General features: G+C 45.2%; 1 protein-coding gene across 4 annotated transcripts in view; it reads left to right on the plus strand.

The window, feature by feature from the left end:
• Nucleotides 1-21,084, plus strand: part of SGCE (sarcoglycan epsilon) — a 131,430-nt gene that overhangs the window by 15,702 nt on the left and 94,644 nt on the right. For 3 of the 4 annotated variants that reach the window (XM_077490768.1, XM_077490769.1, XM_077490770.1), the window contains exon 2: nucleotides 20,231-20,353. In XM_077490768.1, the coding sequence (XP_077346894.1) occupies nucleotides 20,231-20,353 (123 nt within the window). Of the gene's footprint in view, nucleotides 1-5,575; nucleotides 5,687-20,230; nucleotides 20,354-21,084 lie in introns of those variants that run through there. The other variant, XM_077490771.1, reaches the window with a different exon arrangement.

Raw genomic sequence — 21,084 nt, forward strand, 5'->3', positions numbered from 1 at the left:
GGATGGGCCCCATAGACTAGTATACAGCTGTGTGGAGGGGCCCCATAGACTAGTACACAGCTGTGTGGATGGGCCCCTATAGACTAGTATACAGCTGTGTGGAGGGGCCCCATAGACTAGTATACAGCTGTGTGGATGGGCCCAATAGACTAGTATACAGCTGTGTGGAGGGGCCCCATAGACTAGTATACAGCTGTGTGGATGGGCCCCATAGACTAGTATACAGCTGTGTGGAGGGGCCCCATAGACTAGTATACAGCTGTGTGGATGGGCCCCATAGACTAGTATACAGCTGTGTGGATGGGCCCCATAGACTAGTACACAGCTGTGTGGATGGGCCCCATAGACTAGTACACAGCTGTGTGGAGGGGCCCCATAGACTAGTATACAGCTGTGTGGATGGGCCCCATAGACTAGTACACAGCTGTGTGGATGGGCCCCATAGACTAGTACACAGCTGTGTGGATGGGCCCCATAGACTAGTATACAGCTGTGTGGATGGGCCCCATAGACTAGTATACAGCTGTGTGGAGGGGCCCCATAGACTAGTATACAGCTGTGTGGATGGGCCCCATAGACTAGTATACAGCTGTGTGGAGGGGCCCCATAGACTAGTATACAGCTGTGTGGAGGGGCCCCATAGACTAGTATACAGCTGTGTGGAGAGGCCCCATAGACTAGTATACAGCTGTGTGCAGGGGCCCCATAGACTAGTATACAGCTGTGTGGAGGGGCCCCATAGACTAGTATACAGCTGTGTGGATGGGCCCCATAGACTAGTATACAGCTGTGTGCAGGGGCCCCATAGACTAGTATACAGCTGTGTGGAGGGGCCCCATAGACTAGTATACAGCTGCATATACATTATTACACCCTTGTCAATTAGCTTAATATACAGTATTTCACAAACTGAATGTATTTATATATAAATGATCTCATTACATAAACTTTACAGGACAATTCTACTTTCCTTTTCAAACACGAAATCAGCTGACAGCGAAATAAAAGGAAAATAAATTATTACTGACTGCGCCCACAGTAGGAATTTTGGCAGCGCTGTCTATTTCCTAATAGAGATGAAAGATACTGTTACCATTTTTAGACCCAAGGAAAAAGAAAACAAACAGATGACATAAAGTTACTGTAGATCATTTTTTGCTGCTGTGTCTCCATTCGGGTGAATACTCCTCACTTCCTGTGTGGTCACTGCGAGGAAACATTTTAATCTAAAGTTTCTAATTTTTTACACTTGCTTGCTCTTACACATTTTATTATGTTAAAGTAGATCTAAACCTTAATTGGATCACATTATGGGGCGCAGGTGGGGGGTCTCATTATAAAAAAAAAATGGTGAATCGTCTGTGCCATCTAGTGGCCATAGTGCAGTGTTTTCCTGATTTAGATATTGTATGAAAAATACTGTATTATGGCCACTAGATGGTGGTGAAAATAATCATATTAGACAGAATATGGTGTTTTTTCATTGCAGCTGTATAACTGATTGTCAATTGCCACCCAGTCTTAGTCCGTAGGGTTCGATATTGAGTTGGCCCACCCTTTGCAGGCCGTCCACAAGGTTTAGGAGTGTGTCTAAGTGAATGTTTGACCATTCTTCCAGAAGCGCATTTGTGAGGTCAGGCACTGATGTTGGACGAGAAGGCCTGGCTCGCAGTCTCCGCTCTAGTTCACCCCAAAGGTGTTCTATTGGGTTGAGGTCAGGGCTCTATTGCAGGCCAGTCAAGTTCCTCCACCCCAAACTCGCTTAGCCATGTCTTTATGGACTTTACTTTGTGCACTGGTGTGCAGTCATGTTGGAACAGGAAGGGCCAAAGTTGTGAGCATGAAATCGCCCAAAATGTCTTGGTATGCTGACACCTTAAGGCCTCTTTCACACTGACGTCCCGTTCAGGCCCGCCTGTCAGTTTTTCAGGCGGACCTGAACGGGTGCTCCATAGAGCTCTATGGAGCGTCGGATGTCAGCGGTGACATGTCCGCTGACATCCGACCCGCTCCGATCCGAAAAAGTGTAACGGAGGAAAAAGCTATTTTTCCATCCGTCTGCGGATCGGATCGGGTGACGACGGGCACTGCGGTCCGTCGTCATCCGATCTCCCATAGGGGAGAGCGGCGCTGTGACAGATCCGTCCCTGCGCAGTGTGCAGAGACGGACCGGTCATCTCCCTGCTCAGCGGGGATCGACGGAGTGATCCCCGCTGAGCAAACGGATATCCACGGGGCGGATCAGAACTGATCCGCCCCGTGTGAAAGGACCCTAAGAGTTCCCTTCACTGGAACTAAGGGGCCAATCCCAACCCCAGAAAGACAACCCCCACACCATAATCCCCTCCACCAAATGATTTGGACCAGTGCACAAAGCAAGGTCAATAAAGACATGGATGAGCAAGTTTGGGGTGGGGGGGGGGCAGGAACTTGTCTGGCCTGCACAGAGTCCTGTTCTCAACCCGATAGAACACCTTTGGGATGAATTAGAGCGGAGACTGTGAGCCAGACCTTCTCGTTAAACATCAGTGCCTGACCTCACAAGTGAAACCTCTGGAAGAATGGTCAAACATTCCCATAGACAAACTCCTAAACTTTGTGGACGGCCTTCTAAGAAGAATTGAAGCTGTTATAGCTGCAATGGGTGGGCCAACTCAATATTGAACCCTACAGACTAAGACTGGGATGGCATTAAAGTTCACGTGCATGTAAAGGCAGGTGTCCCAATACTTTTGGTAATATAGTATTTATTATCCAGCCTTACCTGGTTCCTTCCCCCCAATCATCATTCTTTAAATAAAGCAATTACTTTTATTACAGACCATATTTTAGACTCAGTGATCTCATGTCTGGGTCTTTTTGCTTCTCTATGCAATGCAGGCACATCATGGATGGTGGGAGGGGCCAGCAAGGGGCTGTACATAGCTTTCTGAAAAAAAACAGCTCCCTGCTTCGGTACTCCTCTCAAAAACCGCAACCCTGAAGCAAGCAGTAGGCTGGCTTTTGGGAGGAGATATATAAATATCAAAATGCCTTGATAGTGGCTGTCAGTCTGGAGGAGGGATACTGTATTTGGATGCAGACCACCCTTGGTAACGCCCACATGCGATGCTGAGCCTCCATGATTGAAGGACCTGAAATCCAGTGAATGAAAGGGACTGACCAGAGACAGCTAGGCTGGGGAAGAAAGTGATGAATGATGCTGGACGTTTTCCAGCCAGGAAATGAGGCGGGATCTCAGTTGCTGCAGGTTCTAATGCACATTGTGAGAAACTCACAGTGTGCAGTGAAACCAGAGCAAGCAATTTCAGTCCAGGAGAGGATCCCTTACGACTGTGCAAAACTGAGAGGGAAGGCCGGAGGTCTGATTTAAGTTTTCGTTCTTGGGTTTAGATATCTTTTATTATTGCCTTTTCAGACATTTGAGAATATTCTAAAATACATTTGCATGGTTTTTTAATAGACCGTGGCCTTTTGTAAGTACACATCCTGAATACAGAACATGCAAAATAATTACAAGTACAAACATGAATAGAAATGAACTTTTAATATTCAAATGATATAAAAGTAGGAGAAACACTTGAACATATCCATCTTGAAAAGCTTGATTTCTCTGGAACCAGAGACAATGGAGGATCACAAACTTCTCTTTTATCTGAGTGGATGATGCAAAAAATAGTTTGCATTGCCTAATGACAGCCAACCACATTCCAGATTTAAAGTGCCCCCTTCCATCACCTGTTCCCAGCAGAGTGCCCCCTTCCATCAGGTGTCCTCATCAGAGTGCCCCCTTCCATCAGGTGTCCCTATCAGAGTGCCCCCTTCCATCAGGTGTCCCTATCAGAGTACCCCCTTCCATCAGGTGTCCCCATCAGAGTACCTCCTTCCATCAAGTGTCCCCACCAGAGTGCCCCCTTCCATCAGGTGTTCCCAGCAGAGTGCCCCCTTCCATCAAGTGTTCCCAGCAGAGTCCCTCCTTCCATCAGGTGTCCCCATCAGAGTGCCCCCTTCCATCAGGTGTCCCCATCAGTGTACCCTCTTCCATCAGGTGTGCCCATCAGAGTTGCCCCTTCCATCAGGTGTCCCCATCAGCGTGCCCCCTTCCATCAGGTGTCCCTATCAGAGTACCCCCTTCCATCAGGTGTCCCCATCAGCATACCCCCTTCCATCAGGTGTCCCCATCAGCGTACCCCCTTCCATCAAGTGTCCCCATCAGAGTACCCCCTTCCATCAGGTGTCCCCATCAGCGTATCCCCTTCTATCACATGTTCTCAGCAGAGCTTCCTCTTCTATCATGTGTCCTCATCAAAGTACCCCCTTCCATCAGGGGTTCCCAGTAGAGTGCCCCCTTCCATCAGGGGTTCCCAGCAGAGTACTCCCTTCCATCAGGTGTTCCCAGCAGAGTGCCCCCTTCCATCAGGTGTTCCCAGCAGAGTGCCCCCTTCCATCAGGGGTTCCCATCAGCGTACCGCCTTCCATCAGGTGTCCCCATCAGCGTACCCCCTTCCATCAGGTGTCCCCATCAGAGTACCCCCTTCCATCAGGTGTCCCCATCAGAGTACCCCCTTCCATCAGGTGTCCCCATCAGAGTACCCCCTTCCATCAGGTGTCCCCATCAGAGTACCCTCTTCCATCACGTGTCCCCATCAGCGTACCCCCTTCCATCAGGTGTCCCCATCAGAGTACCCCCTTTCATCAGGTGTCCCCATCAGGGTACCCCCTTCCATCAAGTGTGCCCACCAGAGTACCCCCTTCCATCACATGTTCTCAGCAGAGCTTCCTCTTCTATCATGTGTCCCCATCAGAGTACCCCCTTCCACCAGGTGTTCCCAGCAGAGTGTCCCCTTACATCAGGTGTCCCCACCAGAGTACCCCCTTCCATCAGGTGTCTTCATCAGACTAGCCCCTTCCATCAGGTGTCCCCACTAGAGTACCCCCTTCCATCAGGTGTCTTTATCAGAGTGCCCTCTTTCATCAAGTGTCTTTATCAGAGTGCCCTCTTTCATCAGGTGTCTTCATCAGAGTGCCCCCTTACATCAGGTGTCTTCATCAGAGTGCTCCCTTCCATCAGGTGTCCCCAGCAGAGTGCCCCTGTACCTTTTGCTGCCAGGCAGGTCTGGATAAAGGACATTCCACCTCTGTCCTTTGGTGATTCTTGGGTCATGCATGAGACATCATTGATTGTCAGGGCGTCTACAGTGTTAACAAGCAATCACTCCCATAGGAGAGGGGCAACCTTTGTTGGGGACTGGCTGGCGCTCCAGGTAGAACTGTCCAGGTCCAGACTGTGGTCCACCTTTTAGTGATGCCTGCTCTATGCCATTGTACTAAGCAGCCAAGTGCAGGTGTGAACAGATTCGGTGAAGTGGGGTTAGACAAGGCTCATAGGGTCTCTTAAAATTGGCATGAGCCGTTGGCACTCTATAGACAATCCACAATACCGTCCTCCTGATCTGGAGATCTCAGCAATGTGATGACTATGAAAGTGAAAAAATTCCCCTCCCTGTGATCCATCTGTCTCCTCTTCTGTACAGATCTACAATCTCTATATTAATCCGACATTGTTCTCTTTTGTTCTGCAAAGTGATTTTGCTAAGCTGGGCCGATGACGAGTCCATTTACCGGATGGCCAAACGGCCGAGCCTTCATCTGCTCAGCAGACTAAATCCTGCTGAGAAGGGTTCTGGTGAGTTTAGGTTGGAATGAATTATCCCCCCAATGCTGTCTATAATAAAACGCACTTACATCTGTTCTTTGTTAATGGAGGCTTTATACTAGGAGGTGAGATATGGGGGCTCATGCACATAGGCGTAAAAAAATAAATAAAAATGCTGCATTCAGATCCATACCGCATATAGCTTTTTTTATGGATCTGTCCGCAGTAGTTTTGGATATTTTGGACCCCTGCACACTGCTGACATCAAGTGAATCTTGTGTGGCATAAAATTCATGAAAAAATTCTGCATCCATGGTCAGTATTTCTGCGTAAAGTTGAGCTTCTTGTTCCTTCTAACCATGTGCTTTTTTTTTAATCCCTTCTTACCCCTTATGTTTGGTTGTCTTCGATTCACATTCTTACCTCCCTAGCAATTTAAGCATTTTCCTAGTGCGATCCAGGAATCCTGCCATAGCCCGCCATCTTGGTCCTCCTCAGCCATTGAGAGCCAGTGACCTCTCCTGAATTCTGGCTGCTGCAGCCCAATGATGTTCACCAGGCCCTGCCCATTGGCCACTATGAGTCTCTGCTTCTGCAGCCTCCTGGACGGGGCTTTTTTCTCAGAGAATAGGTGCCAGAACTCCACCTTCTGAGTTACCCCTTATCGCCGCTCCCTACCCACCTCTGAGCGCTGTCTCTTGGTTTCACCCCCTACCCAACTCCCAGTACTGCCCCTTTTAGAGAATACAGAACCAAGTATCATTTTGTGGTGCTAAGTAGATCCATAGATCAATAGATCCCTCCCACAACAATAGATCTCCCCAGCAACAATGGACCCCCACAACATAAATACCTCCCCAGCAGCAATAAATCCCCACCCTCCCCAGCAACAATAGACCTCCAGAAGCAACAGCATATCTGCCAGCAGTCAACATCAATAGACCCCTTTCTTAAGAGTAGATCCCTCCCAGCAAAAGATGACCCCCCCAGCAACATAAGACCTCCCCAGCAACAATAGATTCCCCACACAAAAATAGATCCCCACCAGCAACAATGGTACCCTCAGCATCCATCATGAATAGACCCTCCAGCACACCCCAGCACCATTTGCCATTACATACATTCAGTGCTGGAGGTGCCGGGAACTGCGTTCCCCTACGTTCCTGCTGAATAATGTGATGTCATGCCAGGGGGCTATGAGAGCAGAAACTCACAGCAGCCCATGGGTGGGCCTGGTGCACACGCTGGGGGGAGCAGCTGCCAGAAATCAAAAGAGGCTGCTGGCAGTGCCATCTTAAGAGCATTATAAGCCCCTGGGCAATACAGTGCACTGGGGCCCTGTCTACATAATCACGCACGATTGCCCATCAAATGCAGCTTTACTGTGCCCATGAATGCAGCCCCACTGTGCCCACCATTGCAGCATCACTGTGCCCATGAATGCAGCCTCACTGTGTTCAGCATTGCAGCCTCACTGTGCCCGTGAATGCAGCCACACTGCCCAACATTGCAGCCTCACTGTGCCCATGAATGCAGCCTCACTGTGGCCACCAATGCAGTCTTACTGTGCCCACCAATGCAGCCTCACTGTGCCCACCATTGCAGCTTCACTGTGCCCACCTTTACAGCCTCACTGTGCCCATGAATGCAGTCTCACTGTGCCCACAATTGCACCCTCACTGTGCCCATGAATGCAGCATCACTGTGCCAATTAATACAGACTCACCATCACCTGGTAACACACACACACACACAGTGGGCATCTCCTCTTGTGTATCACGGAGCTGGCTGGGTCTGTGTTCGGAGGCTGCGCTGGTCCCGCCCACCTAGACCGGCTCGTGTTATAGGCCGAACACTGATTAAATCTACTATTATACGAGCCGATCTAGGGGGGCGGGACCTTGTTACAGCACGGCCACCGAACACAGACCCAGCCAGCTCCGTGATTGACAGGAGGAGGAGGTGAGAGGGAAAGAGCGGAGCACTGCAGCCGCAACCCAAAGCAGCCCCAGGTCAGGTGGCATACTGGGAAATTTCCCGGTATCCCGGTAGGCCAGTCCAGCCCTGGCTGGGGTCACTGGACAGGTGGAGCCCTCCAGGCAGGTGGGGCCCCCAGGCAACTGCCCAGCGTGCCCATGCGAAAAGACGGCCCTGGCTGTTGGCTCTCAATGACTGAAGAGGACCAAGATGGCAGGCTGTGGCAGGATCTGCAGATCACAACAGGACAACGTTATTGCTGGGCAGGTACAGTATGTGAGTCAGAGGCAACCAAGCATTAAAGCAAGCAACCAAGGATTAGCAAGAATTTAAAAAAAAGTGCTGGGCATGGAATGCAAAGTTCCACTTAATGCAGAAATACTGACCATGAATGCAGAATTTTGGCCTTCCATTTTATGCCACTGATGTGGTATCCCGAGAGGCTGAAGGAGCAGGACACGTCATTCCCGCTTAGTCATGAATGGCGGTGGGGGGGGGCGTGGTCTGTGTTTTCCATTCATAGAGGGGTGGTGTGTGTGGGAGATTAAAGCTGGCTATAAAATAGTAGATTTTTTGTACAAACATTCATACAAAAATTCTTTGCACATCCTATGGCTGGATGAATATCATTCGAAAGTGCTTCAAAATTTTGTTTGCTTTTAACATTTGATTTTGGAATGAATTCAATTTTCCAAATAAAAACCGCATACATTGTTAAAAATTTGTTCGCTCTAAAAAAAATTCCATCCGCTCCTTCAATTTTCTCACCCCAGTGGTTGAAAACGAATGTCCATTTGACACCCCTAACAATTAGAAAATCAAATGAATGTTCTTAACCCCTTCCCGCCGGCCACCTCCCAGCCCCCTAAGGCTTCTAAATGCCGGGAGGCGGGGACAGGCATTTGGATCATGTGACTGCTGTGATTGGCTATCACATGATAAGAAAGCTCTGGATGCATACTAGTATGCATCGGGAGCTTTCCGGTAACTGCCACGCTACAGCGCTGGGAGCATGGTAAGTGTTTTAAACAAGGCCACATATATGTGACCGCTCGGCATTGAAAGGCCACACGCCAAGAGGCCCTATATGTGCGTTCGGTCGGCGTGAAGAGGTTAAAAGGTTGAACAAAATTGTACTACTGTATAGCCAGCTTACATTGTTTAAGCACATGAAGGTCTGCTATACCCAGAGCATGGACACATGTAAACCCATGTGCTGGAATTGAAAACTGAGCTAGAGGATTGGAAGAATTTTTATGGATGCAAACATTTTACAGACTTTTTTTGCGTCTAAGTCCCGATTCACACTGCTGTATCTTCTGCTGTGACTTGTTGTGACCTGCGACAGAACGTTGCAAGTCAAGTAAAAACACATTCATTACAATGGGTGCTGTTCTAATTGCAGCGACAACAAAAAAATAAAAAGTTCCTGCACTGCTTTTCTGCGTCTTTGGTGCGACATGAGTGCCATAGAGTGCAATGTTAAAATCACAAAAGTCGCAAGGTAGTCGTATCTTTCTTAGTCGTATCTTACCTTCGCAGCTCTGGCGGCAACTTCAGAGGTTTTTTGTAAAGCCAAAGTTACATGAAAGTTGCATTGAAGTCGCAATACAAAGTCACACTGGAAGTGGCAGGGCTTTGGGGGTCGCAGCAGTGTAATCCTAAGGCCTAAAGATGTGTAAATGGAAGCACAGTGCGGACCTTGATGTGTATTGCCAGCAAAATCCTGCATAGATATAAATATTTTATTACGCCCATATGCATGAGCCCTTATTTGTAAGTTACGGCCTAAACTGTGTGTATAAAACATCTTACCCGGGATGCCTACCTACCTCTACTGTCATAACAAACACGTCCCTGACTAAGTGTGGCTCTCCCATAATACGAAATTATGGTGTTGTGATTTCTGTGCGATAAGTGCAACAAAATAAATGTTAAAAGTGATTCTAAACATGTTTTTTTTTTTTTTAAATAACAAAAATGTTATACTTACCTGCTCTATGCAGTGGTTTTGCACAGAGCAGCCCGGAATCCTCCGCTTCTCAGGTTCTCCGCCAGAACTTCTGGCCTTCCCCACCAGCAGAGTCTCCCTCATAGCAAGCTGCCTGTTATGGGAGCACTTGTGTGGGCTTGCTTCCAAGCCACACAGCAAGGCTAGGCCCCCCACTGGCTGTAATTCACAGCAGAAGGAGCCAATAGCTCACACTACTGTCTCTGAGCCAATGTGGAGGGAGAGAGCCAAGAGAGCTGGATCGAGATTGGGCTCAGGTAAGTATGGGGGGGGGGGCTGCATACAGAAGGCTTTTTACCTTAAAGGGGTTGTAAAGGTTTGTTTTTTATTTTCTAAATAGGTTCCTTTAAGCGAGTGCATTGTTGGGTCACTTACCTTTTCCTTCGATTTCCCTTCTAAATGTTCTTTTTCTTTGTTTTCTTTGTCTGAATTTCTCACTTCCTGTTCCTCCTCAGTAAGCTGTTCTGGCTGACTAAACACCGCATCGGATGATGGTGTGAAGTTTACTGAGGAGAAACAGGAAGTGAGAAATTCGGACAAAGAAAAAATACATTTAGAAGGGAAATTGAAGGAAAAGGTAAGTGAACCAACAATGCACTAGCTTAAAGGAACCTATTTAGAAAATAAAAAATTAAGCTTTACAACCCCTTTAAATCCAGTGTGCTGATAACTTCCTGAGGACTCTGTCATTATCTTCCATTATTCCAAAAATGGAACTTCCACTTTAAGGGAAGGTGACCCCCTGACGTGCCACATTTGGCATGATGTTTTTGTTTTTGTTACAGAAGAGGTCTAGTGCTAGAATTATTGCTCTCGTTTTAACGTCCGCGGCGATACCTCGTGTGCTTTGAACGCCATTTACATATGTGGCCAAGACTTACGTATGCGTTCGCTTCTGTGCGCATGGACGGGGGCACTTTAAATATTTTTTTTTTATTCTTTAATTTACTTTTATTTTATTTTTTTTACACTTTCTCTTTAAAAAAAAAAATTTTGATCACTTTTATTTCTATATGGAGAGATGTGGGGTCTACAAGACCTCATGTTGTAGAGATCACATCTCTACAACATAAGGTCATAAAATTGCATTTTAATGTAAATATGATATCTGAGGTCTTTTTGACCCCAGATCTCATATTTAAGATGTCCTGTCATGCTTTTTTTCTATTACGAGGGATGTTTATATTTCTTAGGAATAAAAGTGACACAACTTTTTTTTTAAAGAACAGTGTAAAAATAAAAAATAAAAGGTAAAATAAATAAGAAAAAAAATTATAAACGCGTCCCGTCTCGCCGAGCTCGTATGCAGAAGCAAACGCATATGTGAGCAGCGCCCGCATATGAAAACGGTGTTCAAGCCACACATGTGAGGTATCGCCACGATCGGTAGAGCGAGAGAAATAATTCTAGCTCTAAACCTCCTCTGTAAGTCAAAACATGCAACCTGCAGAATTTTTTAAACGTAGCCTATGGAGATTTTTAAGGGTAAAAGTTTGTTGCCATACAATGAGCGGGCGTAATTTTGAAGAGTGACATGTTTCGTATCAATTTACTCATCGTACCATTATCTTTCACAATATAAAAAAAAAAAAATGGGCTAACTTTAATGTTGTCTTATTTTTTAATTAAAAAAAAGTGTATTTTTTCCCCCCAAAAAAAGTGTGCTTGCAAGACCGCTGAGCAAACACGGTGTGACAGAAAGTATTGCAACGACCGCCATTTTATTCTCTAGGGTGTTAGAAAAAAAAGTATAATGTTTGGGGGTTCTAAGTAATTTTCTCGCAAAAAAAAAATGTTTTTAATTTGTAAACAACAAATCTCAGAAAGAGGCTCAGTCCTTAAGTGGTTAAATTAAAATTATATTCTACAATATCCAGTTGCTCTACTTTTACTTTTTTATTGATATAGTAACTCCCATTTGGATGTGGACCCGGCGTGTTTCCCATCTTGCTCCATGTACATTATAGAAATAAGATTGTTTGTCCTCGCCCAGACTCACATTTTGCCTTGAGCTGTTAGGAGTGTTTTTCTGTCCGTGCCATTATAACAGATGAGACCTCGGAAAGTTGGACACAAGCTGGTGAGGAGTGGGCTGCTCTAACACAAGTCAGATGGCCCTATAGTAATGGCGAGGCACAAAGAAGGTTTTGTATTCATGACGTTACTGGAGACGTCCTATTGTACATTGGATTCCATGTGTTCATAGCTGCATATGTGAGCCCTTTCATTAGAAGCCCAGAACATTTTCTTCTAAAATCTAGTTCTGCATTTTTCATGTAAATTCATATTATAACCCGAAAACACTCAGCCAGGCACTCTGCATTTCAATTGGCCACATAGAGATAAATAGCTCAGCAAATGGAATTTTTTTTTTTTTAGATAAATATTCTGGAAATAAAAGAGGTACTGATAATTTGTACACAAAAAAAAAAATACTGAACTATATAAGGAAAAAAATTGTATTCAATATTTTCTGCAATTTTCCTTCTCTGGTATTACTGTCAATCCGCAGCGTACAGGTGGTAGTATGCCACCATATTGCAACAAATTATAATGTGATCTAATGCACCCGGTGATGCACCTCCATCCCTACATAAACATATCCATAAAAACATTTTATTTGCCCTGGGACTTTATATGGGGCACAACACATACAACCAATAAATAGCTAATATACATGTAGCACTAACCTCCAAAGGAGCTGCTGGTTTTATTTGGGCTTACCGTTACCTCACCTCAGGGCCGTATTTAATATTGATTGGGCCCTGGGCAAAACTTTTCTTGGGCCCCCCCCCCCCCATGCAGTTTTGCTCTCCGTCTGCTCTGAGACATACAATAAATAGCAGCTAGGCTCAAAATCAGTTTACTGAATCAGATCAGGCAGCTATTGCGAATGGTTGCCAGAGGTTACAGTGTACCATTACCGCTCACTGACTGGTTACTAGAGGTTACAGCACACATTACGGCTCACTGATTAGTTGCTAGAGGTTACAGCACATGATTTCTGCTTGTTGATTGGTTGCTAGAGATTACTGTGAATATGACCTCATTGGGGCATGATATACATATCAATGCTGCCGGCCACCCCTATTTACATATAAACACAGGGTCTGCAGGTGAGTCATCTTTACACAACAATAGGGCAGAGCTGGGCAGAATTAGTAGCAGCATTTCACACTGAGATATCAGGACACAGCAAAGGACTAAAACCTCAAGGGACAAGGGAATTTAAACCAGGATAGTTGGCAAGTATGAGGCAGCTGCTTTGGGCCCCACAACAATGACAGGGCCCAGGGCAGCTGCCCCTTTTGCCCTGCCTTAAAAACGGCCCTGCCTCACCTGCTCGCCTCTGGGTCACAGGGGTCAGGTTAGAAAGTAGCCCAAATGATGTTGAATCCGACACTTAGTCCTTTTTTTAACATTTATTCAGGATAAGAACAAAAGTCCTTCAATAGAGGGTCAGAGGATAAAGGGGAGTTCAGGCACCTGGTAATTGTGGGTTAGAGGTATCGGTCAGATCCAGAGGACAAACAGCTCCACAGACTGGATCCAGCAACCATCGGATAGGCCCCTCTCACTTGACCTAGCTGCCGATGAGATGCTCAACAAAGTCTCTGCCACAGACTTGTCAGTTAAACTTAAGAAATCTTGAGAGTTTAGAAGAACTGCCATACAGTACCAGATTCTTTCAGCCGACCCGGCGATAGTGTATGGGTATTGATCCGGGTTGCGTCCTCCAACTGAGTTTCTCTCCTGGATCCTCCAGTTTTCTTGGCCTCTCCCCGCAGGCGAGACAGCACAGGACCACCCCTGGATCAGTAGCCCCCAAGACTGTTGTGGGCCTACCCTCTCAGTTGCACAGCCTCAGTCCAGCCGGCCCTGAGGCACAGGACCAATGCGACACAGACCCCAGGCCAAGAGGGCCATGAGGTCGGGATAGCGGACCCCGCAGAAGAACCACCAAAAACTGGCGTCGGTACCTTAAATACCCTCTCCCAGAATGCACAGCAGGGAAGACACTCCCACTGAGCCATTTCTGAGCAAGAGGTAGTATTCAATGCATCCAGCCTGCTGCATTTCCACACTTACCGGCAATGACAGCGACACCTACGGTCAAGTGGGAACCAGTGCAACCCAGCTGGACTGGTACAGAAACCAGAACTTTAGAGAAAATTTGTCTGAGCCAACTACAGATTCAGACAACTAAATCTGAAAAAAAATAATAGCGTCTGCCCATCAGGAGCATACATATTTACAGTTTTATTAATGAATAGGTACAAATCTCATTACATTAACAGCCCATAAAATCCCCTGTTATCCTATGTGTCCATGCGCACATGGACGTTTTTGGACATTTATCAGCAGTGGAGTTTATGGGCTGTTTTCTGAACGCCATAAAATCATGTTCAGGAGTAATTTTTCTGACCACAAAAAACGTCAAACGCTCATAAACGCCAATAAACGTGCAAAAACGTGGCTCACCAGCGTTTTTGAACATTTTTGATCCATTGAAAAAAATAAATACATTTAAAAAAAATAAAAAATAAACACGAATAAACGCTATTGCAAAAACGTTAAAAAACGTTGAAAGACTCTGCAAAGCTACTGGCGTTTTTATAATGTTATTTTAACATCCGTGTGTATGGAGCCTAAAACATCTAAACATTACATAGAATTTTGCCAATCACAGGGTCCATAAGCCAAATGAATAAAAGTGACTATTTCTTCTCCAAAACCATAAGCGCTCCAGCACATGCCAGTAAATACTGCACTCACCAGATCAATAAGGCCAACAAGCAGCCTACAAGCGCTTTAATTTACATCCAGGCTTTCAAAACGCCTTCATCCAATCTTCTCCTGGTAGTCATTAGCAGCGTTCATTTAGCAGGTATGACAAACAAAAGAGCCCCTAAAAATAGAAAGTATATAGTGTAGTCATTTATTTAACATTTTTTTTTTTTCTTAAACCATATGTCTACACTTACATAAAAAGTGTCTTTGGAAAGGCAATGACACAAACAGCTCACTTAAGCCCAGGAATATTGCACCGCTGCCCGCATCCACCAGAGCAAGCGTGCGTGCCACAGGCCCGTAAGTGATGTAGGGGATGAAAGCGGAAGTGACATTGATCGCTCAGCCTCTATGCATTTTAGACATGTGCGATTTATTTTCGTACGAATCTCAAATTCGTACGAATTTTCCTAAATTCGTACGTTCGGGAGGATCCGAAATACGAATTGCCATGCGTCCGAATTTTGTACGAAATACGAACTTTTGTTTACGTATCCCCAGGAGGAAATCAGCACAGCACAGGGATGGTGGGAGCCCCTCATCTAACAAAAATTCGTATTTCGGATAGGAAACTCTTCAACAGAATTTCATATTTCGGTTAAAAACCAAACTTCCATCAGCATCGACTGTCATATTGAGGTATATTTTTGCCTTTAAATTCATTGTAAAGAACGTTCATACAAGTTAACGAACCTAACGACAATTCGTATTTCGTACAAATTGAAATTGAATTTCGGACACGAAATACAAAGTACGAATTAATTTTAATACGAACCATAAGGGAACAGAATGAAACAAATTTATTGACGGTGCCCATGTCTAATGCGTTTTGCGCATCCACGCGTCTTCAGGAAGCACACTCTATTTATTTAAAAAAAAAAAACACTTATATAGCTTTTTGGGCACACAAATGCAATATATTACCAACTTTATTGGTAAAAAATAAAAGATTAGGTCAGGGGTGTCCAAACTTTTTTCAAAGAGGGCCAGATTTGATGAAGTGAACATGCGTTAGGGCCGACCATTTTGCCTGTCATTCTCTGAACCATTGAAAATTCAGTCTAAGCCCCTGTACACACGGTCGGAGATTTCGACAACCAAATCCATCGGATTTTGTCCGTCGGATCTTGTCCGAAACTGTTGCATACACATGGTCAGGCTAAGTTGTCGAAAAATCAGATCATTCAGAACGTGATGACGTAATTTCGTTACGATGGGACTACATTCAGGCTAGTAGCCAATAGCTTTGATGTAGGAATTTGATCTGAGCATGCGTGGCACTTGGTCCGATCAAAATTCTCTACACATGATCGGAGTATGTCCGATCGAACCAGTTGGTCGGGAAATATTTCCAACAAGTTGGAAAATTGGGTCCGACGGATATTCCGATGGAATCAGTCCGATGCATACCACACACAGTCGGATTATCCGACAACACGGTCCGATAGGACACATTCAGACGGATTCTCCGACCGTGTGTACAAGGGCTAAGTGTGTCCATCCGAGCACTAATACACTGCCCAACAAGAATTCTCTTGCCTTTGTCGTGCTCGTTCCCAACACACAGACGAATGCTCTGCACTTTAGGGGGTACCATTAATTCTTAATGGTACCCCACACATTGGAAAATGTAGGGTGCTTTTGGTGCAGTGCAATTTAAAAAAAAAAAAGCTTGGGAACTTCTTTCCCTGCATTTTTGTGAGTAAGGAAGTCACACACATGCGGACACACATACAGACAAATGCACGCCCCACATACACACAGACATACATGCACACACATACAGACATGCATACAGACACATGTGCACACACACATACATACACACACACATACAGACATACAGACACATGCATACACATACTTACAGACATACATACAGACACATGCGCACACACACACATACATACAGACACATGTGCACACGTAGATACATACAGACACACACATACACATACATGCACACACACAGACATACATACAGACACATGTGCACACACATACAGACACATGCATACACCTACATACATACACACACACACACACACACACATACACACACACACATGAATAAAGCCCTTTTTAACAAAAATTTAGCTTGTAGCATAGTACAGTACCTTTCCAGCTTCCTCATTCAGCTGGGTACTGCACTGTAGGGGGAAGCAGAGAGCACAGCACACTCCTCTGCACTTTACTTTCACTTTTAAAGCTCACAAAGCTTCTCACAGTGCCGGGGATCCGGCTACTCTGACAGCCCTGCTCTCGCGGCACACTAAATTTAGAAAGACCAGGCGGGCCGTTCAAAACCGGACCGTGGGCCGCAATTGGCCGGCGGGCCAGACTTTGGACATGCCTGGATTAGGTTGTGCCAAGTACAGTGGGGAAAATAATTATTTGATCCCCTGCAGATTTTGTAAGTTTGCCCACTTACAAAGAAATTAAGGGTCTTCAATTTTTATCATAGGTGTATTTTAAATGATAGAGACAGAACATCAGCCCAAAAAATAAACACGATACAGATGTTATAAATTGATATGCAGTTCAGTGAGTAAAATAAATACTTGGTGGAGAAACCCTTGTTGGCAAGCACAGAGGTGAGACGTTTCTTGTAGTTGGTTCCCAGGTTTGCACATCTCAGGAGGGATTTTGGTCCACTCTTCTTTACAGATCAGGTTTCTTGGCTGTCATTTGGCAGCTCCAAGTTTCAGCTCCCTCCATACATTTTCTTCCTCCAAACATGGCGGATCCCTCTCCTCAAAAAGGCACATTTACAGTCATGCCAATGAACATCTAAATGATTCAGAGAAGGATTGTGAGAAAGTGTTGTGGTCAGATGAGACCAAAATTGAGCTCTTTGGCATTAACTCGACTCGTCGTGTTTGGAGGAAGAAAAATGCTGACTATGACCCTAAGAACATCATCCCTACAGTCAAGCGTGGAGGTGGAAACATTATGCTTTGGAACTATTTCTCTGCTAAAGGTACAGACTGACTTTGCTGCATTGAGAGGCCAATGGGCGAGGCCATGTATTGTAAAATCTTGGATGAGAACCTTCTTCCCTCAACCAGAACACTGAAGATGTGTCGTGGATGTGTTTTCCAGCATGACAATGACCCAAAGCATACCGCCAAGGCAGAGAATGAGTGACTTAAGAAGAAGAACATTAGGGTCATAAAGTGGCCTAGTCAGTCTCTAGACCTTAATCCTAATCCTATAGAAAATTTATGGAGGGAGTTGAAACTTTCGAGTTGCCAAGTGACAGCCAAGAAACCTTAAAGGGGTTGTAAAGGTTCAGGGTATAAACATGTTATACTTATCACTGCTGTGCAGTTGGTTTTGCGCTCCTGGCTCCTCCTTTTCTCGAGTGCCATGTTGGAGAAGCGCTCTCCTTTTTTGACACCCATGCGGGCGCGTTCCCGTGTCCTGTTTCTGTGTCTATTCACACAGAAGGCAGGACTCGGCCCCACCCCTCGGCGCCTGCATCCATGGGTTTGATTGACAGCAGCGGGAGCCAGTGGCTGCGCTGCTATCAATCCATCCAATCAGGAGCCGAGACACCAGCTTTTGTTGGTGTGTTTGTCCCCTGCGCAAGATAGAGGGGGTACAGGTAAGTAAAATGGGGACTCGGGGGGGGGGGGGTCTCCAGCATTACAGGAGGTTTTTCTATGCATTGAGGTGAAAAACCTTGAGGGTTTACAACCCCTTTAAGGATTCAGAGAAGATCTGTAAAGAAGAGTGGACCAAAATCCCTTCTGAGATGTGTGCAAACCTGGTCACCAACTACAAGAAACGTCTGACCTCTGCGCTTGCCAACAAGTCTTTCTCCACCAAGTACTAAGTCATGTTTTGCTTGGGGATAAAATACTTATTTTACTCACTGAACTGCAACTCAATTTATAACATTTGTATCTTGTTTTTGTTTCTGTATTTTTGGTTGATATTCTGTCTCTATCATTTTAAATACACCTATGATAAAAAAAATTATAGACCCATTTCTCTATAAGTGGGCAAACTTACCAAATCTGCAGAGATCAAATAATTATTTTTCCCACTGTAAATTAGATATCCAAAATGTTAAAAGGGTTGTAAACCCTCACGCTTTTTCCCCTTAAAGCGGAGTTCCACCCAAAAATGGAACTTCCGCATTAAGGGAGGTGACCCCCTGACATGCCACATTTGGGGGGGGGGGGAGCAGATACCCTCTTTTTAGAGGGTCCCAGCTCCCACTTCCTCCCGGCACACCTCGGCACCGAAAGGGAGATCACCTCTCCCCCCCTCCCTCTCGGCAATCATCTGGGACACATCACAGGTCCCAGATGATTGCCCGGCCAGTCATGGCACACAGCGTGTGTATGCACAGTGGGTGAAGCCATAGCCGGGCGCCCACAGTTACAATGCCAGCGCCTCAGAGAGGAGGGGGAGACGAGCGGGGCTTTGTTCCCCCGCATCGCTGGACCCTGTGACAGGTAAATGTCCGATTATTAAAAGTCAGCAGCTGCAGTATTTGTAGCTGCTGACTTTTATTTTTATTTTTTTAAGCAGAACTCCGCTTTAATGCATCCTATGCATTAAGGTGAAAAAACTTCTGTCACTGGGCCCTGTATTTCCCACGCCGGAGACACACTCTTCCCCTCTGCCAGTTGTCTAGGCTCTTGGTTGTATAGATTGATAGCAGCGCAGCTATTGGCTCCCGATGCTGTCAATCAAATCCAATGACGCGGGGGGGGGGGGGGCCGAGTCCGGCATTCTACATCTATGGACATAAATGATGGACTTGGGAACGCGCCCGCAAGGTAACCCCCCCTGGGAGAGCACTTCTCCTAGGTGGTTTCCCAATGCAGGGAGCAGCTACCAGCACCACCAGGGGACCGCAAAAGTCGAGGATCGGGGCGACTCTGTGCAAAACAAACTGCACAGTGGAGGTAAGTATGATGTTTGTTATTTGAATAATAAAAATAAAAAAATTAAGCCTTACAATTACTTTAATGCCCTGTACATAGGGTCGGACATTCCGCCGACAAAATCCGTCGGATTTTTTCCAATGGATTTTGGCCCAAACTTGCATACACACGGTCTCACAAAGTTGTAGGGAAATCCAATCGTTCAGAACGAGGTGACGTACAACACGTGCGACGGGGCTATAAAGAGGGCAGTAGCTAATAACTTTCGTCTCATAATTTATTCTGAGCATGCGTGGCACTTTGTGCGTCAGAATTGTCTAAACACGATCGGAATTTAAACTAACGGATTTTGTTGGCGGAAAATTTTATATCCAGATCTCAAACTTTGTTTGTCGGAAATTCCGACGGAAAAAGTCAGATGGAGCCCACATACGATCGGAATTTCCAACAACACAATCTGATCGCACATTTTCCATCGGAAAGTCCGACCGTGTGTACAGAGCATAAGTCTTAAAATTGTGTGTGTACGTGAAACAGCAACAAACTTCAGTACCTAAACTTGTTCATATGTATGTTATGTTACTGGACTGTTTTTTAAAGCTTTATTAGATTCAGTGGACATTGGGTGTGTGAAGGGCTCTGTAACACAATGAGGTCCACATATGTTATATGTAAACCTTTAATGAGTTTCAGATGTCTTCATTACCAAAGCTGTGATGTCTCCATGGGATCTGGTGTCAGTAGTTCACGCTGTGTGTAATAACCTGATACTGTGCTAACACATTAATAAACTGTTACTTCCCATCCCCCGCAGAGATTTATACAACGGATTCCCCACCTAGTATCACATATAGAAATGGTGTTCATGTTTAATGTTTATTCTCCACTTTGCAGTGTATACCATCCTGTCCAAGGTGCACTCCGACCGCAACGTCTATCCTTCCTCTGGGGTTCTGTTTGTCCACGTTCTGGAGAGAGAATACTACAAAGGGGAATTCCCGCCCTACCCAAAACCAGGTATGGAAATGGACAATTTTCCCTATTGGTGTCTGAGTATAGAAATTAGACACGTGTGATTCGTTTTGCTGCAGATTGAAATTTGGACAACATTGTTGTTATTCGGAGATTCGGGTGTATCTGAATCTTTGAATCACAATAATCAATGAAGTAAGGGCTTTTTTTGGATTAGGGACTTTCAGGAAGCCATGGTCTTGTAAGACCATGTATTTTATATCACTAGGGACTTTGAATGTTAGCATGACCTGGTAAGATCATGAATATCCATCCCATTAGCATAAAGAAAAAAATTATAAATATACAAAGAATCGCATATTTATACAGGAGGGTGGGACTTTCTGTGAAGCATATGGCAGCAAAAAGGTAATGGATGAACATACAAGAATTGTATTTTATTAGAACAGAGTATTATAAAATTACATATTTCAGATAACATTGATAAGAGGTAATATGCAAATAGTACTCAGACCATTAACACAGTTCATAATACATATGATAACAATAAAGCAAATATTCAAGCAGCAAAATAGTAAAAATAATGATGGTAATCTCTTATGGTGAGACATAAAATTTCCTATGTTCACCTCAGATAGTGTGGGTGTATAACAATGGTTCAGAAAGGTATTAACTGCAAGACCGATGGCCTCATTGGACCTGTTGGAGGTATATATCACATAAAAACTTGAGGAAATCTTGGTACAATAGGTAGAGACATGGCAATCAACAGCTCT

The sequence above is a fragment of the Lithobates pipiens genome, unplaced genomic scaffold (assembly GCF_037356315.1).
Source record: "Lithobates pipiens isolate NorthernLeopardFrog02 unplaced genomic scaffold, aLitPip1_a1.2 Scaffold_19, whole genome shotgun sequence".
NCBI lineage: Eukaryota > Metazoa > Chordata > Amphibia > Anura > Ranidae > Lithobates > Lithobates pipiens.